Source organism: Dunckerocampus dactyliophorus, chromosome 19 (assembly GCF_027744805.1).
Source record: "Dunckerocampus dactyliophorus isolate RoL2022-P2 chromosome 19, RoL_Ddac_1.1, whole genome shotgun sequence".
Classification (NCBI taxonomy): Eukaryota; Metazoa; Chordata; class Actinopteri; order Syngnathiformes; family Syngnathidae; genus Dunckerocampus; species Dunckerocampus dactyliophorus.
In genome coordinates this window covers 1,923,284-1,944,029 of record NC_072837.1, presented here as the reverse complement: position 1 = coordinate 1,944,029, position 20,746 = coordinate 1,923,284, and the positions used below count along the sequence as shown (strand labels likewise).

The 20,746-nt window shown below is 44.6% G+C and overlaps 1 protein-coding gene across 2 annotated transcripts; it reads right to left on the bottom strand.

Moving 5' to 3' along the window:
- Positions 1-529: 529 nt before the first annotated feature.
- tulp4a (TUB like protein 4a) lies at positions 530-20,661 on the bottom strand. 2 transcript variants are annotated; one of them, XM_054761823.1, is made up of 14 exons: positions 20,522-20,661; positions 18,758-19,500; positions 12,590-12,718; positions 11,111-11,272; positions 10,864-11,044; positions 10,136-10,243; positions 9,883-10,049; positions 9,514-9,738; positions 9,192-9,426; positions 8,906-9,050; positions 8,577-8,748; positions 7,741-7,834; positions 4,171-7,646; positions 530-3,230 (listed from the first exon to the last, which is right to left on the bottom strand). In XM_054761823.1, exons 2-14 carry the CDS (start codon positions 19,007-19,009, stop codon positions 3,114-3,116), a joined length of 5,463 nt encoding a protein of 1,820 aa, XP_054617798.1. In that variant the 5' UTR covers positions 19,010-19,500; positions 20,522-20,661; the 3' UTR covers positions 530-3,113. The 2 variants fall into 2 exon arrangements, with proteins under 2 accessions (XP_054617798.1, XP_054617800.1); XM_054761825.1 differs by having other exon boundaries at positions 531-3,230; positions 8,577-8,721; positions 20,522-20,637.
- Between the last annotated feature and the right edge of the window lie 85 nt (positions 20,662-20,746).

The following is a 20,746-nucleotide window of genomic DNA, read 5'->3' as shown; positions in this document are numbered from 1 at the left end:
TGCTTAAAAAAGACAACTCACATGAAACCTGTATGCTTCCATTATTTTTAGCTCTTGATCCCCGGGTGCCACGAGACGATAGACGAGATTGGGTCTACGAGAACGGGATGAGACAAGATTTTAACTTTACTTTTAAGGAAAGTGCAATGAAAAAATATGACAAATTGCAGTCCACTAACATAATTTCTACTACGTTACTCTCATCTGCACTGTGTGTATGCTAGCGGCCCTGCCTCCATCCACCGAGACAAAGTATGACTGACAAAAGGGCTCACTCCGTTCATGCTGTTGTTCTATGGAACAAAGGTGCCAAGGTGCTAAAACCAATGCACAGAGTTTCAATGCACTGTTTCAAAGGAAAAGAGATGCACATCCAAATAGCAATATATTAAGACTGGCAAAAATATCGAGTTCATTTTCATTTATTGTGTGATTAATTAATTTATTATCGTCCCAAGCCCAGTGCCCAAGAGACATTTTTTTTCCTGAACGAGAGCTCTTGTCATACGAGATCGTGACACCCCTGGGATTCACACATTTACAGTATAAATTATATTCACTCAATGAAACAAAAAGCCATTTGTGCCTGCTTGATGTAAAGTAAACATTTCCATGTTGAGAAGACAATAAACTTTTTTTGGCAACAAAGATGTTTTATTTCAAAAGATGCGTGACATATACAATTATAAAATAATTTACATGGCATGCCTTACTAATTAATCCATTCACTAAAACGTTCAGTCACCAAATGATACTTGTCTTTTTCTTCCTAACATCTACAAATACAAAGCACATTTTTTCTAAAGAAAAGCCAAATTCTGCAGTATCTACATCAGGCTTTATGAGTTCATAGAGGCAGTTCTGAACTTGGAACTCAGTGGCTTGCACTTTGTGAACGTGTGACAATGATGAATGTGTCAGAAGCCTCAACACTGATGGGATTGGCGCACAAATGCACACACATCTCGACAGAAATACGCTACGTTACTAGTCTACACGTCCTCATTCGCGTCTTATTCCGCCCCAAACGTCACAAACCCACAAAAACCCCACCTAACAATTTGGGCAACACTTGAAACAAAAACAAAACAAAAAAACACACAGCAAAATGTTCAGAAAACTCCACAATATACAGTATGTATAGATACTATATCCCCTTTTGAAAATAATCTCATAAATAAAATGTACAGCAAGTTGAGATGCTGAACCTAACAAGAAATGTCAAAGTGGGTGGGTGGGGGTGGGGAGGTAACAAAGGATTACTTTCTCCTGGGGAAAATATTGCACAATTAACACAAAAAGATGGATTCTATACCATGCAATTTTTTTTGTCTTGACAAATCACAATAAGATGGTAAAATTCTTACCAATTCATAGAGCAAAATGTTCAAAAGTTCGTTTTTATAACCTCTTTTTTTTCTTTTTGTAAGTAGTGTTTTGGCACACAAATTGATCCTATGATGTCTGAAGCAACCGTACTGAATAACACAACTCACTGGCTTCATCCTTCATTAGAGTTATGACTTGAAAGGAAATCAAGCAAAAGATGATTTCTGTGTGTTTTTGTCTCTTGAAAACAGCATTAACGCGTTTGAAACACAGTGGTGACAGAAATGTCTGTCAGAGTCACCCGAGTCACTTTAAAACTCACTTTCACATGATATGTTTCTTATGCTAGGTGCTTGTGAAATGGTGTTAAGAGAAACACTTACAAAAATATTTCCCGGCACCTTGTTTCGGTGCGGCGCAGGCCCCTAACTTTGCACTTCACAGAAGTGACAAGAGGTGGCTGAAAACTCCAAACCTAGTTTGCACTTGCACGCATTTTGTCCCCGCAGTGGTACTCAAGTTTTGCGTAAATTGGTTGTAAACAGGTGTGAAGTATGTGCAAAGTGGGTGGGGCTCTTTTCAAGTAATTCTCAAGTAATTTCGGTAGCCTCTTGGATCTTCCTTGTGAATTTCTGTTAACAACTGATCATAATGCCCAAAGCCATGTCTCCTAGTCAGCAATTCCCTCTCCCACACTGTCTGTGCCTTCTTCTTGCTCTTTCCGGTTCAGTTGTGACATAATATACACTTACCTTCCCTTCCTGCAATGAGAGCTTCTTCTCTAGAGTTCATCATCTTGTAGGTCCCTTGCAAATGGAGCAATTAATGAAGCTGGGGTGATGCCTGCTGTTGCGCGAACAAGGTGGGAACAAATAATGCCACAACTGCGGGAAGTGGTGGTGACAACAATGTGCGTCCTGCGTACTACGTCGTACACTAATCGTAAACAGTACTTTGCTTAGGTGTAAATACTCTAAGTCATGCGGGAGGGTGGCATTTCGCCAAAAGGGAGTAAACCGGTCTTCAACCTTCTCAGGTGTGCCATACAAATGACATTGCCACGGCGAACTGCGGGACAATGCGAAGACAAAACGTGTGCAAGTGTAAACACCGCTTTGGATGGTTGGACGACGTAGTGATGTCACAATTCAGCCAACAATCTCCCAAATTAAAGCAGGTACGTGGTGATTATATTAACGCAAACACGGAGGGAAATTCATGTGAATGCACAGTACACATGTGTAACACATTTAACGCTCCTGCAAAGTGAGAAAGTGAGCAAAAGGAATGGCAAGAGAGCAAAACGTACACGTCCCTTCAACCTTCCAAAGGGAATATTAAAACTAAAAGCAAAAGCTGTGTCATATAGTGGTGAGTGTTTGTACAGCAATGGATTTGAGTGCCCAGTAGTACCTGTGTGCTCTGGAATAATAATAAAAAAACAACTCAAATCACCAGAGTGTGGTTTTCAAGTATTACTGCTGCTCCTTTTTTTTAGTCATTTTCAAACTGCACCTGATAAGTTCCTCTCCTCTCAGCTCATCTAAAAGCATCTACGACCTAAAGCAGCGTTTTATTTGCATGATGATCTCCGAAGCGCAGCTCCGCGTTGCAAAGGGGGCACCTCCGGCCGGCGATCACAAGCGACGCTCGTGGCACCGGCTAAAGTGGCAGCATCGTGTAGTGCAGCGGGATTGTATCCTCTCCTTGCCGTATGAACCCCCGACTCGAGTCTTCTCTGCAAAGTCAGCCCGTGTCGCTATTAAAATAAACACTCTGACCTCTCATTTGAGGCGTTGCGTGACATTCGCCAGAGCCACTGCGAAGGCTTGCACAGCAGAGAAGGGATACTGAAAGTCCAGGATGTAGGCGTTGCCATCGATCCGGCCAAACTGCATCACCTTAAAAAAAAAAAAAAAAAAAAAAAAAAAAAACAAGAGCAAAAATTGTATCACGGTTGACAAGAGAGCTTTTGCCAGTTTCATCGAACACATGCAGCAGAACTTGTTAAGTCCTTTGGAGTAAAAAAAGGTGACTTAAGTTGCTTGTACAGTTAACATCAAATGATGATTACGCTTTTTTTACATTTACAGTACTTCTTATGATAAAAATGTTTTTCCTCAGAGGTTCCACTGTACCAGAGTGTGCATTTACCTAAACCACAAGTGGAGAAGAGGCTGCTATTTCCTGAATTTGATAACTTTGCATTTTTGTCATTTAAATAATGACTTAGAGTGTATGAGAAAGTGGGAAAGAAAAGGTCCTGCTTCACTGTCAGTAAGGCAGGTGCAACACGCATGCGTTTCACACCAAGGGCTGAGTAGCACAAGCAACAATGTAACACGCATGCAGAGGTAGATAAAGCTGCTGGATGCTGACCACTCAGAATGCTTCAACTGCAGCGACAGTCATCTTGTGGAGTTAATGAAGGAGGTTGCCTAAAGCCACATCTCTTAAATAAGAAACTCAGTGGTTAATTGGCGTATTTACCGCACAGTCATCCCTCGTTAATCGTGGTTAATTGGTTCCAGACCTGACCGCGCTAAGTGAATTTTAGCAATGTAGGATTCAATATTAATAAATGGAATGTAGAACATAGAAGACCTGTTTGTGACTTTCTAAATGCAATCTTTGCCATTATCAGAGCCCTGTAGACATGACCTAACACTTCTAAGTCACCTTTACACTCCTATTATTCCTTGTTTACACCACAATGCTGAACTGTAATGTGCAGGCTATGGGATCAATGCAGGGACACAAGAGACTTTAAACATTAGCAAGTTATTCTAAACTTCAGGAAGGGTTTCAAACAGTCATATGGTATGCAGTGATCTTTCTTACCTGTCTGCCCTCGAGTTCAATCTGAAAGTTTTTGGCAGACTCCTGTGTGACGCGCCCACCGAAGTCCAGCTGGTACACCTGCGTGGCCTCATTCCACAGTGGCTGCTTGTTAGCCATGACGTACACAAAGCCCTGGCTGCCCAGCCCTCGGTCCTCCTTCTCGTTGGCCTTTCGACACTTCATCTCGTCCAGCTCGCTGGCCGCCCTCAGGTTCCTCTTACTCTTCCAGCCTTTCTTTCCGCTCTGGCACTGGTTGAGCAGCTCGTCCCCGCTGATGAACAGCTCCGGCTCACTTTCGGAGCTGTCCTGGAACTCGCTGTTGGCCGTGGCCTTGCTCAGCTTCTTTGCCTTCAGCTGCTCCTTCGGTCCCTTAAGCTTCTTCTTGTCCCTCCCTCCTAGGCGAGGACTGGAGATGAGGGAGTTGAAATCCCCCAGAGCCCTGCCCTCCTTTTTGGACTTGCTCCCTTCAGCCAGAGGTGGCACGTTCGCCTCCTCGGCCCGACCATCTGGCCTCTTGCGGTTTTTCTTGCTGAGCTTCTCGGAGCGGGATGGCACGGGGCTCTCAGCTAAGGACAGCACCTCCTGGTAACCTTCCACAGCTTCTGCCATGGCTTCCTGCAATCCTGCATGGTTCTGCAGTTCTGTATGTGGTGGTGGAGGGGGCGGCGGTGGTGGGGGAGGAGGTGGAGGAGGTGGCGAGAGGACATTTTTGTCTACAATCATATGGGAAGCTTTGGGTGGCAGGGGCACAGCAGGACTGGCAATAGGAGGGCATGGGTTATATGTACCCCACGGTGTGTGGAGGGCAATGGGAGGAATGGGAAGCCCAGCACAAGCACTTCCTCCGGGGTACATAGGCGGCAGCGGGCAGCAGGCCAGGTTGGTTAGATTTGCATGGTAACCAGCGGGTAAGAGGACAGTTGCATCCTGCTGTGAAAGAGAAACAGGTGCCACCACTTCCTTTGGGGAGGAGCAGGGGCGCGGCGACCCCAGGATGGGCTGAAGCTGGGCTCCAGGGTAGGCAGTGACTGGTGGGTACTGGAGAGAAATTTGGTAACCTGCTGCAGCAGCGGCAGCTTGAAAAGAGGCAGCAGCACTGGGGGCTGTTGGGGACTTTGGAGACAGAACAAAAGGCAGCCTGGAGACATCCAAGTGCTGGTTCGGGCTAAGAATAAGCGGAGGTGGTTTGTGTGGTCCTGGGTGGCTGGTGGGGTTAAGCGTTGCGGTCCGTTCCTGAGGCACCCACACCTCCTCTGTGGCAGATGGGTCCCACTGATAGGGAGGTGGGCGTTTGACAACCAGCCCTGATGTGTCAGCTCCTACAGCCAAATGCCTCAGCGACTGATTCAGTGCTTCATCCTCAGTAAACGCTGAATTAACATAATCAACACGTTCTCTGTTGCCACCCCCTCCTCCTGCTGCTGCTGCTCCTGCAGTTCCAGATGCTTCAAGTGAGCTCAGCAGGCTGTAAGAGGACTGGGAGGCCAGAGGGATGGCACTGTTGGAGTGAACGATAACTGTGCTATGTGGTGCTCCATTCCCTGGAGGAAAATCTTGTCTGATGATAGTCCCCCCTGCTATTCCATTGGCGCTCCCTGGGGATGTGACTCCAACACTGGACCCACTGCTACACTGGCTACAGGTGTATAAGGCTGTTTGCACCCTCTGCTGGTAGGAGGCTGCTAGTGCACTATTATTTTTAGCTTTAGGCGGCAGCGGTCTAGGCGGGTCCATCATTTGGGACACTTTGAGGTTTGCCTCCCGGCTGTTCCTCCTGAGAGTGGCGTGGATGAGACTACTGTCAAGCTTCTGTCCAGGATTCCTCCCACCATTCTGATTGGCCGGGTCCGGATACGGGGGAGGGTCTCCACTTGGTATGGAGTAGCGAGGTGCGGTGAGTCTGTTGAGGGTGGCCGAGCTGTAGGGCAGCTGGATCTTTTTGCCTTCTGCTGATGCTGTGGATGAGGATGAGCTGACCCTGAGAGTGGATGAGCTGCCGGGTCCCTGCAGGTTGTAAACATTCTGATTGCAGACAAGACGCGTTCGTGGACGGCAAACCTCTTCCACGTTCCCACTGCTGTCAAAGGTCGTTATCCTCTCATAGCCCAGTGGCGTTGGATACTGCCCTTGCGGCTGACCAGGGGGATAATGTGGGAAGTCCCCCTTCTTTGCACAAACATCACCAGGAGGGGGGGTTCCAGTGGAGGCCCCGACTGTTCCCGATGAAGCATTTGAGGCGGACATGGAAGCAGCAGCTGCTGCTGCTGCTGCTGCAGCCGCCGCCACAGCTGCAGCCACAGTTCCAGGATAAGGAGGAGGTGGATTCATCTTGCTGAGCTCTAGCGGTGCACTGAACACCACTGTGTCCCCCTCGGCCAGCTGCGGACCTGAACGTGACGTCTTTATTTTCAAAAGGGTCTCATGTTCACCCTCGACGCCCCTATCAAGGACCAAATCGGGAGGTGGGTGAGGGATCTGAATCTGCAATGCGCCCGGCGGAAGCATGGCTGCTGCTGATGACTGTCCTGAAGACATGGAGGAAACTGGGATTTGAATGTGAAGCTGCTGCTGAAGTTGATGGTGGTGGTGCTGCTGCTGTTGTTGCATTTGCTGTGATTGCTGCTGTTGATGCATTTGTTGCTGTTGCAGCTGCTGTTGTATTTGTTGTTGCTGTATGTGCTGCTGAAGCTGCTGCTGCTGCATGTGTTGGAGCTGCTGCTGTAGGTGCTGATGCTGTTGTAACTGTTGCTGCTGCTGTTGGACCATCTGTTGCTGCTGCTGCTGCTGCTGTTGGACCATTTGCTGTTGTTGTTGTTGTTGTTGTTGTTGTTGTTGCTGCTGCTGCTGCTGCTGCTGCTGGAGTATCTGTTGTTGCTGCTGCTGCTGCTGGAGTATCTGTTGTTGGTGTTGTTGCTGCTGTAACTGTTGTTGATGGTGCTGTAGTTGCTGATGGTGTTGTAGTTGTTGTAACTGCTGCTGCTGCTGTTGCTGCTGATGAGAGTGTGAAGGTCCTACAGTGAGGCGACCCATGTCCAGCCCTCCAAAGATGACCTGACCCGGACTGGAGTATCGGGTGGGAACTGTGTACTGGGCCGTAACCGTGGTGTCTTGGCTTTGGTCTGGACCAGCAGAAGCAGTAGCAGCAGCCCCTGGGGAGGTGGCTGTGGGGTTTGTTAGAACATCCAGCTGCACATTTTGGTTGGCTAGTAGGGATTGGACCAGACCAATGTTTTGGGCGGGTGACATGGCCTGGGCGGGACTGTGGATGGGTGCAATGGGGATGTTGACGGTGCAGGGCGGGTTGTCATCGGCGCCACCAGCTGGGCCAGTGACTGGCAGGTCATCTTCATCTTCGCTGAAGACGTTGGGGCTGAAGACGGGCAGATTGATGTACTCCATGGAGATCTTGCGCACCTCCGGCAGGTAGATTGTCATCTGTCTGGGCTGCAGGTGAAGGAGGCTGGTTTTGTAGATGACTGAGGAGAGAGAAGTGTAAAGTCAAAGGAAGTCAGAAGAACAGCGACCATTCAAACATCTGAATGAGTAACCAACGAACGATAACTAACGTACCTGCACCAAGGTTTGTCGGCAAGAAGGCAGCGAGCCCAACAATCTTGAATTTTGTCCCCCAAATATTTGATGTGACCTGAGCAAGGTAGTTTTGCTGAAATATATGAATTAAAATGCAATGATTAAAAATACAAAAAGGTACAGAACAGATGACAAGGTTCCACGTTGTAACAATATCAAGGTTCATTTGAATTTTGTGAACTGATTTTTTTTTTTTTACATGAAATTATGTTGACAATGTTGATGAACAAAAATGAATAAGCAAGTGTGGGAGTTTTAAAACCCTGTTTATTAAAATTTGGTTTGTTAAAATACAATGATTGAAAATTAAAATTCAGCTTATGAAAATTCAGTTCATAAAAATTCAGTGTAAATAACTTTAATGCTTTGAAACTCACAGATACTCTGCACTGTTTTTTGTCGAAGTGTCACGTGACTACACGCTTTACACCTCATTTTCTGGCTCTGAGACATGATCAGTTGCTTCAGCCTTAATTTACCGAAAGTGTATCGGTGACTTTTAAAACATCAGATTTATTTGCACTGATGTTTTTTTACAGTGAATTTTTATAAATGGAATTTTAAAACACCATACGCTGGCACACTAAATTTGAAAACATTGTATTCGAATTAACTGATGTTGTGCTGGCACATTTTTATTCAATGAAATTTTGGGCAGAATTTCAAGTAAAAAAATTTGCTTCACAAAATTCAAACACAAAAAAATGCCTTTCAAAAATGTTTCAGTGTCTAAAAGACACTTTGGGACTGAAGAAACAGATGAACTTTCATATAACGGCAACAAAGGAAAGCTGTACACCGGGAAGAACAAATACCTGAGTAATGTCATCTAAAGGAAATTCTCTCCGCGTCAGACTGGGCGATCCGATGGAAGGTTTTCGTATGGGTAACCGGGGTGACCTGGACACCTCCTGGGCGGCACGGGACAGTTTGGGCGATTTCCTGGGATCAATGTTGATTCTGTTGGTAAAGGGACAAACTAAGTCTCTACAGAGAAGGTAGCAAAATGGGGGAGGGAAAGATGGTTTAGGCATGCAGTGAAGCACAAAACATGTGAGTTGTGTTATGATCAAAGCAAATGACAAATTACGATTGTTAACAACGGGAAACAATTGTTGTGCTACAAAGTCACTGCCCTGCTTACCTGGGCAGCTTGGGGGACTTGCTACCCCTGGATATTTTTGGAGACTTTTTGCCCACCCAGTCGTCACTGAGCTCGATGTCACTGGAGTCTGAGCAATTGCAGCTGTCAATCATTGCAGATATCAGACTGCTGCCATAGATCTCATCTGAGGCGAGAGAAGGAACAGTTGCTCGGTACGCGCAGGTGACTCTGTAGTTGTAACCAGTGAGTGTATTTATGGCTATATTGTTTACAAAAACACTGATTTAGCACATTTACTAGCACATACACATAACACAAGTTTTACCTGCTTTTCCATCCATCTTGGGGTCCATAATGACAAACTCTGGACGCAATTTACTTATCCGCCGGCCTTTAAGGATTGGCACCAGACCCCCTAAATACTCCAGGTATAGAGTGTAGCAGGGACCCCCGACCTCTGGGTTATCCTCTGTACGCTTCATTGTACAGTGCAGACGCTCGTTGCCTGCTGTCGGGTAGCTCACAAAGTCACGCATGTTGTTGGGATCAGGGATGGGTGGCTAGGGGGGCGGAATGACAGCATATGCATGTGTTATATTCGTGTATGATGTAAATGACTTCAGTAATGAAAACATTTTCTGTCTTGCCTTGATTGTGGGGGCGAAAGCGGCAGTGACGTAAGAACAGAGGCGTGACGGCATGGTGAGCTTGGCTACGTCTTTCTCCTCCTTCACTGCTGTGGCGATGCCCTGCTGGCAGAGGAGCTGCAGGCTGGCAACACGGTGCTCCACGCGCACAACGTAGAGCGCCGGTCCGCACGCTAGGAAAAGACGGGAGTCCCGGTGGCCCCAGCAAAGGGTAGTGATGGAGCGCTGCGGGGAAACGGACAAGTTGCACTCGAGTGAGATTACGCTGCCTGGAGGAGTTGCCATATTGTGGATTTAGCTCGACTTCCCACGATGTCATCTACTCAACTAGCTCCAACAATGAATTCCACACAATCAACCGAACTGCACCTGTGCTGGTGTTTCCAGTGTGTAGATGTGTTCACCCCGGACGTTAAAAAACTTAACAATAGCATTCCTGGTGGGGGGAGGACAAGAGGGGTCGGGGGAGAGGAGCATCTTCTCCATGCCGGCTACTGAAAGAAGGTCCCCCTGCGAGCACCACTGGACGACCACATCTGCAGAGCAGAGGTTTGATGTTTTACAGACAATACGGTTGCGTAAATGACAACTGCCAAGTTGAGCGAGAGAAAGCCTGGATTACCTTTCAGGCCGGTGCGGATAAGGGTGGGTGAGAGGTCATCGTAGTTGTTCATCAGGCTAATGTCTCCAGAGGTGAAGCTGACCGTCAGCAGAGGTTTGTGGCTGTGCACTGAAATGACAACAGAAAGAAAAGCAATAAAATACACTCAAGATAACACTGCTGCATTTGTAGCTGCAGTCGCCTATAAAACCTGCAAACACTTCATAGTAAAACTCCATGTGCTCCTGCAGAGGCCATGAAATCAAGCATCATGGAAATGCATGTGTTGTACTGAACAGTGCATTGATTAAAAATGATCATCATGCATCATAATAGAGAACATCTGGCAGGTGGAGAGGTAGAAGACAGCCTAGCGTCAGCTTTAGACATCATGTCCAGCTCGGCCAATCAATTGTTATTGACTGATTATGTCGTGAGTTAGGGTATAATCTGGGATCCAGCAAAGGCAAGCACTTTTCAGCTGGGAGATCATTTGGCTCAATGTGGTCAGTGTGAGATGCTCACCAGTGCAACGCGATTCAGGGTTTTAACCTTTAACCTAATGATGCCTAATGCAATCCAGACAGCTCTCATGCCCATGGAATAAGTGCAATAAAAAGGGGTGGGGTGAGCTGACACATGGTCGCACACCTGCTTTCCTCCTCCCCTGCAAATGAAACAGCTGGACAAGTATACATCACTGTTCCCTGCAAACATGGCAGCCATTGTGGTTTCTTGGAGCAGCGCACCTTGCTGCGGTGAATATTCGTCCGAATCTGTGTCGCTCTCACTGCTGTCCTCCACCAGGAAGCTGGGGTAGTTCCAGGACATGCTGACGATGCCATCCGACTCATGCAGCAGAATGTGGGCCAGCATGCGGCCGTGGCAGTCCATCACTATCACCTGTCCATCGGCGGTGCCAAACAAAACCTTGCGCAGGAAAGGTAAAAAGGCTAGAATACAGAAACAAGAGAGAGGGATCGATGTGTGTCGTACCTGCTGGTCATCAGGAGTCCAGATACCGCAGGTGATTTGGCTCTCCAGATTGATCTCAGAAGACCAGTGCCTCTGCCCGCTGACTGAGCCCACCAGGACGAAGCCATCGCGGTAGGAGATGAGCGCCTGAGTGCCATCGTGTGACCATGTGAAGTCACTCACCTACAGTACAAAGCCACCCACAAACAGGACCATAATCACTCATATTTGTTTTACATCAGACTGGGTTTAGTTTTATACAAATACAGTCGTCACTCGCCACTTTGCGGTTCAAACATCACGCTCACACTATTTGGTTGTTTTTCTAAAATTAATAAATGGTTGCTGTTTTGTGGTTGACTACAGCCTACGAACAGTCAAACAATACGCATATTAAGCACATTTTATGTATTCTTGGCCTAAATTAAGCATTTTCAACCACAAAAATGACTAAAGGAACTAAAATACTAACAGTTTAAGGGATTAAAGGACGAACTGTAGTCTACACTGGCCACTAGGTGTCACTAGTAACACCATTGTTGTTGATCTCCTTCAACTAAATGGCTTATTTTCTCTAATTATATCTACTATGTTGGGTAATATTATTATAAAAATGACTATTATTATTCTATTCTATTGTTATTCTATGTCTAGAGGGCTTTAATAATATTAAAAACTGTATGTTGTAAACAGGTTTTGTATGCTCTAACTACAAAAATATTTGCTTTATAAAGAAGGAATCCTACTTCGCGGAAATTCATTTATCGTAGTCGGGTCTGGAACCAATAAACCACGATAAACGACGGATTACTGAACATGTAATGTCACAAAAATGTAATTCTAACTCCTATATATGCTATAATTTATTAGAATTGGTTTACCTGAACTGCAACTTTTTTTTTTTTATTTGAACAATGATTTTGGAGTGCATGAGAAAGTGAAAAGGAAAGTATAGCTGCACAACACATACTCCACAACACATCAGCAACAGAATGCTGCTGATGAGTTCATTGTAAACAACAGTATGATGTGTGTAACGCCAACCGCTGAGGAATAGCATTACTAACATTTTAAAGTGCATCCAGAGGGAAATAAAGCTGCTAGATGCTTACTACTTGTGATATTTTAAATGCACCTTTTGCTATCTTCATACCAAAATTACATCGGGAGGTTGCCGACAGTCATGGCAGTTAATACCAATGTTTTTTAACCAGGCGCTAATAGAGATCCTGGCAGTCATTTGCTTTTGTAGACCACGCATCTGGCGACTACAGGAGACTGAGTGGTTCACTGAATAGAGGTGTTTCGAGCATTTACAGGAAATTATTACAGAAACATCAAAGGCACAAATGTCAGGCCCAAAGTGGCTTTAGGTTGTAAGGAGAAGCAAAGCCTCCAGGGGCCACTAATGAGGCATGTTCATAAACCCAGCATCACGTCATCTTCAGTGTCAGTGTCAGTGCAAAGTATCTGTCTATCCAATGAAAAATAGGATCTTACCTGAGCTCCACGATCATTGACCAGCTCCACAGACCAGCGGCCCTCATACTGGATCCAAACAAAGATGCCTCCATCTGTATCACAGGTGGCCAGCTTCTGGAAGGGCTCGTTCCATCGCACCAGGACCACCTTAAAACACAAGCACACCAACACACAAAATGAAGGGGCTTCAAGGACAAAATGTCTTTCTTTCTCAGGTTGTTCCATACATCCAGCTGCAGGGAGCTACCAGTGGCCGCATTAGCAATGAGCTAAATCTAGCAAATGACTCTACTGTACAGCATATCATTGAGTGGGTTAACCTCATTTTGAGAAACCCTCAAAGGAGCTATAATCATTTGATATACAGTATTACTGACAGGAGAACTGCTTGAGGAACGTTTCATACTTGCACATGCAAGTACAGGAACACAATGGTGATTGTGGCCATTGAGCAGTGTGGATCATCTTAATCCATTAACACATCACAATCTCCAAGATCCTCAGTCTTTTCTTTCTGTGTGTGTGTGTGTGTGTGTGTGTGTGTGTATCTGTCTGGTCTTCTGTAGCGTGACTCAGCCTATTCCCAGAGGAATAATCCTAAGAAGGGAGCAGCTCTGCTCTCACTGAGCGGAGCAGCACGTGGGCTGGACATGCTCAAAGGAACAACACAGGGCAGGTTTTAGCTGGGCTTACAGTACACTTTCTGAGGGGGGACTCGTGAATGACCCGGCAACAGCGGCTACATTTCCATTTACCATGCCATCTCACCCGCAAACGCAACCTGATCTTTCTCCACTAGGACGGTTGTAGGTTTAAATCAAATCGAGCCCCAACCAGTTTATCTAATAATATATGTCTGCCTGCATGGAACACTTATTTTAACAGAATAGGTGACAGTCTGCCTCCTGGGTATTGTTTAATGAGGATCAAGACTGGTGCTGTGCTACACTGATTACTCTTCAGGGAAAGGGTCTAGCCTTGGTCACCGCAGAGGGACAGCATGTCGCAAATATTGCGTGCATGAATACACAATCAACAACAAGTCTCAATCATAATAATACTGAATGGCTCATTGCTCTCCTGGTGTTTGTTGAACCCACTGCTTAACAAACATATACCGTATTCTCCTGATGGTGAAGTCTGTGAAAAAACTCTGACTGACTCTGACTATTTAACATCATTAGATTATCTGTTTTCACCTGTATTTACGGTTAAAACAATGCAGTGAAAACACAATTATAAAACAAGTATCTCTCACCAAACCTGAAGGAAACTTACATTTTAGTCAAATAATTGCCATTAAAAAGGTATAAAATCTCTCACAAGCAAAAGCAACATGATTTGCCTCTACCTGCGCTGTCTGAGAAAAAAACCTCAAGTCCACTTTATGATGGTTTTGAGAAATTAACGTTAAAATAATGAGATTCTCTCTGTTCTCTTGCATTTACTGTTAAACAATGCAGTGAAAACATGCTAACATCACAAAACAAACCTCTCCATTGGTCACCAAAACTGAAGGAAACTTACATTTTTAGTAAAATAATTGCCATTAAAAGGTATAAAATCAGTCACTTTGTAAAGCAATGAAAACATGCTAACAACACATTATAAAATAAAAAGTATCTCCACTGGCCTCCGCAACTGAATGAACCTCACGTTCTTATGTAAATAACGGCCATTAAAGACATAAATATTGGTCACAATCAGGTGGCTAAATTAGTCATTTATCAATTATTTCAATGAAATGCTTTGATGACGTTGTGAGAGGTAAGGATGTCCTTATACCTTTCAGCCCGTTGTTCCAAACTAAAAGACATATAAACAGGAGACTTGAATTACAAATCTCCTGACCATGTAAGGTATATCATAAGAAACAACCATGCATTTATTTACACACACACTGTATGTCCAAGTGGCAACCAAAACAACACTAAATACTACATTGTGTGTGCACATGTCATGTCCTGCACCGGCATCTGCACAGAGGTGACAATAATCCATGCACGTGAGTGTAAATTTAGCAGGGGTGTGGAGATTAGTTAGCGCGAGCTGGTCCGGCATCCATCCCCTCCCAGCGAGGGAGACAGCCGAGCACCTCGCCGTGACACAGCGAGAGCTGGGAGATCAGACGTCACATGGCAACAGACGGGATAAGAGGAATAAGAAGCCTTGGGACAAGACTGAGGGGATCATGGGCAGAGGAGCCGCATGTACACGAGTAGACTAAAGGTTAGCAATTATCATCTGCATCATAACTACAAAAGTCTGACCAAAAAGTGTTGAACAAAAACATTATTTAATACATATTCCATCTATGAACCAAAATCTAATAAATAAGAGGATGCTTGAGGGCTGTGATCCCTTTAATCTGTGGCCAGTGCTTAGCCATTAATAATTCCTACTTGGAAACTGTTGGCACCATCTTTTAATGTGTGTGTGTGTGTGTGTGTGTGTGTGTGTGTGCGTGTGTGTGTGTGTGTGTGTGATGCTTTTTGTCAATTTGCTCCATCTAAGGCCGGCAGCTACGCTGACCCCAGCAACTTAAAAGAGGAGGCCAAATCAAACGAAGGGGCAGCTTTAGGGGCTGTGGTGCAGTCAGCAGAAGTGAAAGGACATTGTGCAGGGGGGCCGCGTCACATTGGCAGGAGGACGCAGGTCCAATGGCGACACGGGCCGCTGGCATGAAGCATGAACACAATGAATAAACTCAGCTATGAATATAAATTTGAGGATTTAAGATTAAGATTGTTTTATTAGAAAGTGAAGAGCAGCTAAGTGAGATAGGGTTCCCTGACTTGGAGAAAATATTAATCCTTCTTTCAGTGACACATTTGCTCCTAAAAAATGTTCACTTCCCAAAACTGCAATAAAAATGTTATATACGGTATTATATATTAATTAGGGGATGCCCAATATTGTTTTTCAAGTTTCAAAACTCTGCAGTGATATGAACAAGCCCCGGCGCCATAGAGATGCTGGCATTTCAGGTGGCTGATAAGGTTTATGTTTTGAAGCACCGCGTTTTTTTTCCCCTCATCGAGGAATGCTTCCAGAGCATTTTGAACATCTGGCAAAATGTCTTCCTCTGAAGCAGTGAGACGTCCCACACGATGGACGCCACCATTGTTTACAAGTGAGTGAGGTGAAGTTGCAACAGGCCATTTGCAGCATGTCACATAAAAGGAGCGCTTGATTTGCTCACGCTAACCCACCTACAGCACAGTACGGATAATGTTGTTTTTTTGTTTTTGTTTTTTTATCGGTTTTTGAAGCCTTTTTTTTTTCTATGGTATCGAATATAACGGTATGACATCACAATTGCTCATATCGGCCCGTTAATTCACCCTGAGATATACATATCAAATAGCTATTTTTAACCCTTTAAAGGCCAGTGTGTTTACTCTTACATCTATCCATCAATAGAGACACACACTTATTTCAGAAACAAGGCACCTTTTCGGAAAACAGTAATAAAGTGTGAAGTTTTGCTGCATGCTTTGAATGGGGAAAAAATAGGCCCATCTGGTGGACAAATATAAACATTTTTAATTGAAAGCCAGTCCAATCATAAAGGATTTGCATTAGGTTATGTTAAGATAAATGTATAACCAAAATGGCATGTTCAATGGTTTAGAAATCACTTGGCTCTCGCACCCATCGTTTAGGATAAAGATTGTAATGTGAAGTCTAACCGGATGCTGTAAGGGTGACAAGGAGGTGGTCGATCGACAGTCTTGGCTCTCGCAACCATCACTTAGAGGATAAAGTTCAGATTTAACGTCTAAACGGACGTTGTAAGGATAGCAAGGAGGTGGTCGATCAACCATCTCTCTTCAGTGCAAATACAAAACAGGCTACTGTCGGCCGAACCGCACCAAAACAACCTCAGCAAACTGAACTGTCCTCTGGGCACGCAGCCACACGCGCAGCCAGGACACATGTCACGTTCACAGATGGTCGGAAACCACAAAACTCTTTAACGCAACAGTACACATAACTGCCAGGTTGAAAAGCAATATCTACTGCCAGACAATCCGGTGTTGACAGTCTCCGATATTTATCTGTCACGCAGAATGAATAGGCTCTTCGAGACTGCACACTGTCAGGGGAGAAAGAAAAAAGCATCGAGCCGGCTTGTCAAATGAAGCGTTGCTCTATTTCGAATCACATCCCAGAGGGAATATTTTGTAGCATCGCAAGAGTGTAAAAATATCTCACGTTTTAAGTGCGGTACAACTGACGGAAAGTCAACATGCAAGTTGTTCATTAGACGTGACATTAAGAAAACATGCGGCTCGCGGCACATTTAGTTGAAGGGTAGGTCCAAATACTTCCGTCCCTTTCTAATTATCGCTGACCTAGGCAAATCACCACACAGGAGGAAACGGCCTATGACGGGTGTAGACCAGGCAATGGTGACATCATCTCATCTGGAGAGGACCATGGCAGGTATCAGACAAGGTCCATAACATGAGATGGTGGTGTGGGATGCGTCCAACAATGTTCCATCCCATGTCAATGAGGAGCCCCCCCCAACATGCTAACACTGTTGCTGTGCCTTAGCTATAATACAGCGATGCTGAAATTAGCTTTTCAATGCAAGGTGGTATTAACCTATTATGCAGCGTGACTATTTGTCCGCTGATTGATGTTTTTTGAGACACTTATCAGTGTGAAAACATTTTAGGTGAGATGATCACCTTTGTCTGAGACCCACTATTGGTTTGGTGAAACATTCATTCAATTTGTGAAAATGCAATAAAAAAAAACTAAACATTTGTATGTTTTTTCAGCAGCTAGCCCATATCACACATGGAGTTTGAAAACCACTGGATTTAGACTTGGATTGGAGTTTGGACTGGATTAAGCTACAGACCTTGAAGGTTCATAAAAACAGTTTGTGATTTGTGAAACCTTTATTCTATTTGAGAAAATGCAATGAAGGCACATGTATACGTTTTTTTCAGCATCTACATCATATTAGACCTGGTCCATTTTGAAAACCACTGGACCTAGGCTTCTCAAATCTGGACTAGATTCATGAAGACTCATAAAAATAGTTTCTGGTTTGTGAAAGCTTCATTCTATTTGTGAAAATGCGATAAGGCACATCTATGTGTTTTTTCAGCATGTAGGCCAGAGTAGACCTGGTCCAGTTTACAAACCACTGGCCATAGACTACTCAAATCTGGCCTGGATTAATGTATAGACCCCAAAGGCTCATAAAAACACAGTTTCTGATTTATGAAACTTTTATTCTATTTGTGAAAATGCTATAAAGGTGCATTTCTCGATGTTTTCAGCCTGTAGACCAAATTAGACCAGGTGCTGATCAAAAACCACTCCACCTAGACTTCTCAGATCTGGACTGGATCAATCTACAGACCCCGATGGTTCATAAAAACACAGTTTCTGATTTGTGAAACCTTTATTCTATTTCAGAAAATGCAATAAAGGCACATTCATGTGTTTTTCAGCATCTATACCATATTAGACCTGGTCCTCTTCGAAAACCACTGAACCTAGACTTTTCAAATCTGGACTAGATGAATCTACATACCCTGAAGATTCATAAAAACGCAAATTTCTGACTTGCAAAACCTTCATTCTATATGTGAAAATGCAATGAAGGCACATTCGTGTGTTTTTCAGCATCTACAGTAGACCGTATTAGACTAGGTGCTGTTCTAAAACCACCAGATCTAGACTTCTCAAATCTGTACTGGATTAAGCGATAAACCTCAAAGGTTCATAAAAACACAGTTTCTGATTTGTGAAACCTTTATTCTAGATTGAGTGGTTTTCAAACAGCACCAGGTCCAAAATGGGCTAGCTGCTGGAAAAAAGCGTGTAGTGGGTGTCAGGCAAAAGTAATGGCTTACCTACAATGTTTCCACACTGAGAAGTTGTCACAAAAAAAAGACAAACAGTCGCACTGCATATTAGATTAGTACCAAATTAAATTGATTGGGAGGCTGGCGAATCGGAAGCTAACTTCAGTGTCATTATAAAACACCACAATCTCCACATTGCTCCATTGGTCGGTTTTCTTACTGGACTCCATAAATCGGATTGGCTTGAAACTGCCACAATATACAGAAATATAAACACCAAACAGTCACTCATAATCTCCTTTCTGCAACAATTCCAGTGAGTATAAATGATAGTAAATATGTTGCATCTTACCTCACTATTGTGCCCTCTGAGGTTGAAGTTGACCCTCTGCGGGGTGGGCCGTTCCCGCCTGCAGTGGCTGGATGTAAACGTGACCCCGACGACTCCTCGGCCGTTTCCGGTGGCGAGCCAACCCTCCTCGTAGTAGCGCTTTCGGCACACGGGTTTCTCCTTCTCGCTTTTCGGCACTCGGCCTTTCCACGACAAGCACAGGATGTTGGAGTCGCTGCAGAGGACCGGGCCGTGCTCCACGGAGGCGAACATCCTTGCGGCGTAGGGTTTGTGATGCTTTTGAGGTCCCCCCTGTTAAAAGGCGCCACTCCTGTGCTGTGGTTACAGGTTTGATGATGGTTGTGAGACCGACATGGTGCATAGTATCTGCTGTTCCGTGGACATCAGTGAAATCTCTTTTAAGGATACAATTAACGTCATAAAAGTGGAGAAACAAGTGTTGCAAAGGCACTAGTCATATTTGATGGAATGGACCGATACAGTCAGTTGCCTCCTTTTAGAAAGTCACATCCAGGAACAAAACTGCAAATGCATCCACTCAACATGTCCTGCAGCTTCCAGACGATGACAGCGTCGGTTCTGTGCAGTTCAGCGTGTTGTCGTCGTGCTCTGTCCTCATCATCATCCAATCCTGGCTGTGAGTGTGAGAGGAGGAGCAGGGACTCCTCTCCATCAACTGTAATCCTGCAGGAGAACCGCCTCTCCTTGTAACGCCATAACGCCGGCAAACCTCAGGCATCCCACTGGGGGTGAGGAAAATATTTTTTTAAAAATCACTACACGGCTTTTAACTTAGCAAATCTCATAAATAAACACTGACATAAACACAGCAAAACGCCATTTCCAACTCCTTGTTTATAAATATTAATAACCTGGCCTGAATTACCCCTCATTGCCACTATTACTCACGTCTCCATGGGCAGCCACTTTATAGTTGGAGGACTATTCTGCTCAGCGGAAGGATATTTAACGAACAACTGAATTATTTAACACACATGTATCATTTTAGCACTGTTTAATTAGTGCGTCCCCTTGCGGCTAAAGCATGATAAAACTGGAGGTAAACAAGATGCAACAAGAATAGAAAAATGCAACTAATAATAACGATAATAAAAGTGGTCACTATGGAGATAGACAAATGTTAACAACCAATCAAGGCGCAACAAAGATGTTGACAGTCATATGCCAATACTCGACCCACTGTATCTGAAAATAATCGAAATTTGCATCGATCTAAATAATAGGTTACCTCCTCCACCGGTTACCGTAATAAAGACACATGTAGACAAAACCAAACCAGTATAATAAGACAAATGATGCTAAAACCGTATTGAAAGGGGCTACATGGCTAGCATTACAGCGCCGCATACCATCAGAAAACGTCTGGACAAAAAAACAAAAAACCTTTTTATTACAAAGATGGTGATGCTGCAGATAAAGTGTTTGCAGCTTTGCAGTCCTCATGATCAACAACAAAAACAAAACAATGCAAAAAACAAGGCGGCTAATCGACCGGCTAACGTTAGCTGACCCAGAACCAACACAGGCGGCGACTACGGGCTGTCCATCCGCTGCTGGCACTCGTCGCTACCCGGCTACAGCTAGCATGACAGTCGACTACTTATATGGCCTTTTTAACCATAACAGTGTAGCTACTTTGGAATAGATCAACACCAGTGGCCTATCGGGATGAGTGTTAGGTTTCTGGGTCAAATTTACTGTGAATTAAACAATGGAGACATCGGCAGTGAGAGGGGATCTTACCTCGGTTTGAAGGCTGCTCTGTTGTTGCTGTACCTGCAGTCACTCAGCTACACTGCAGGGCCCCGACAGCTGGGTCACGTGATGGTCATGTGACGAGCACTCGCCAGCTCCCTACCATCCTTCAAATAACAAGAATTCAAACTGTAAACTATTTCATTGATCATATCATATTTGTGGTAGTACAGCAATTTCCCTGCGTTACTTAGTATTTAATACCACATCAAC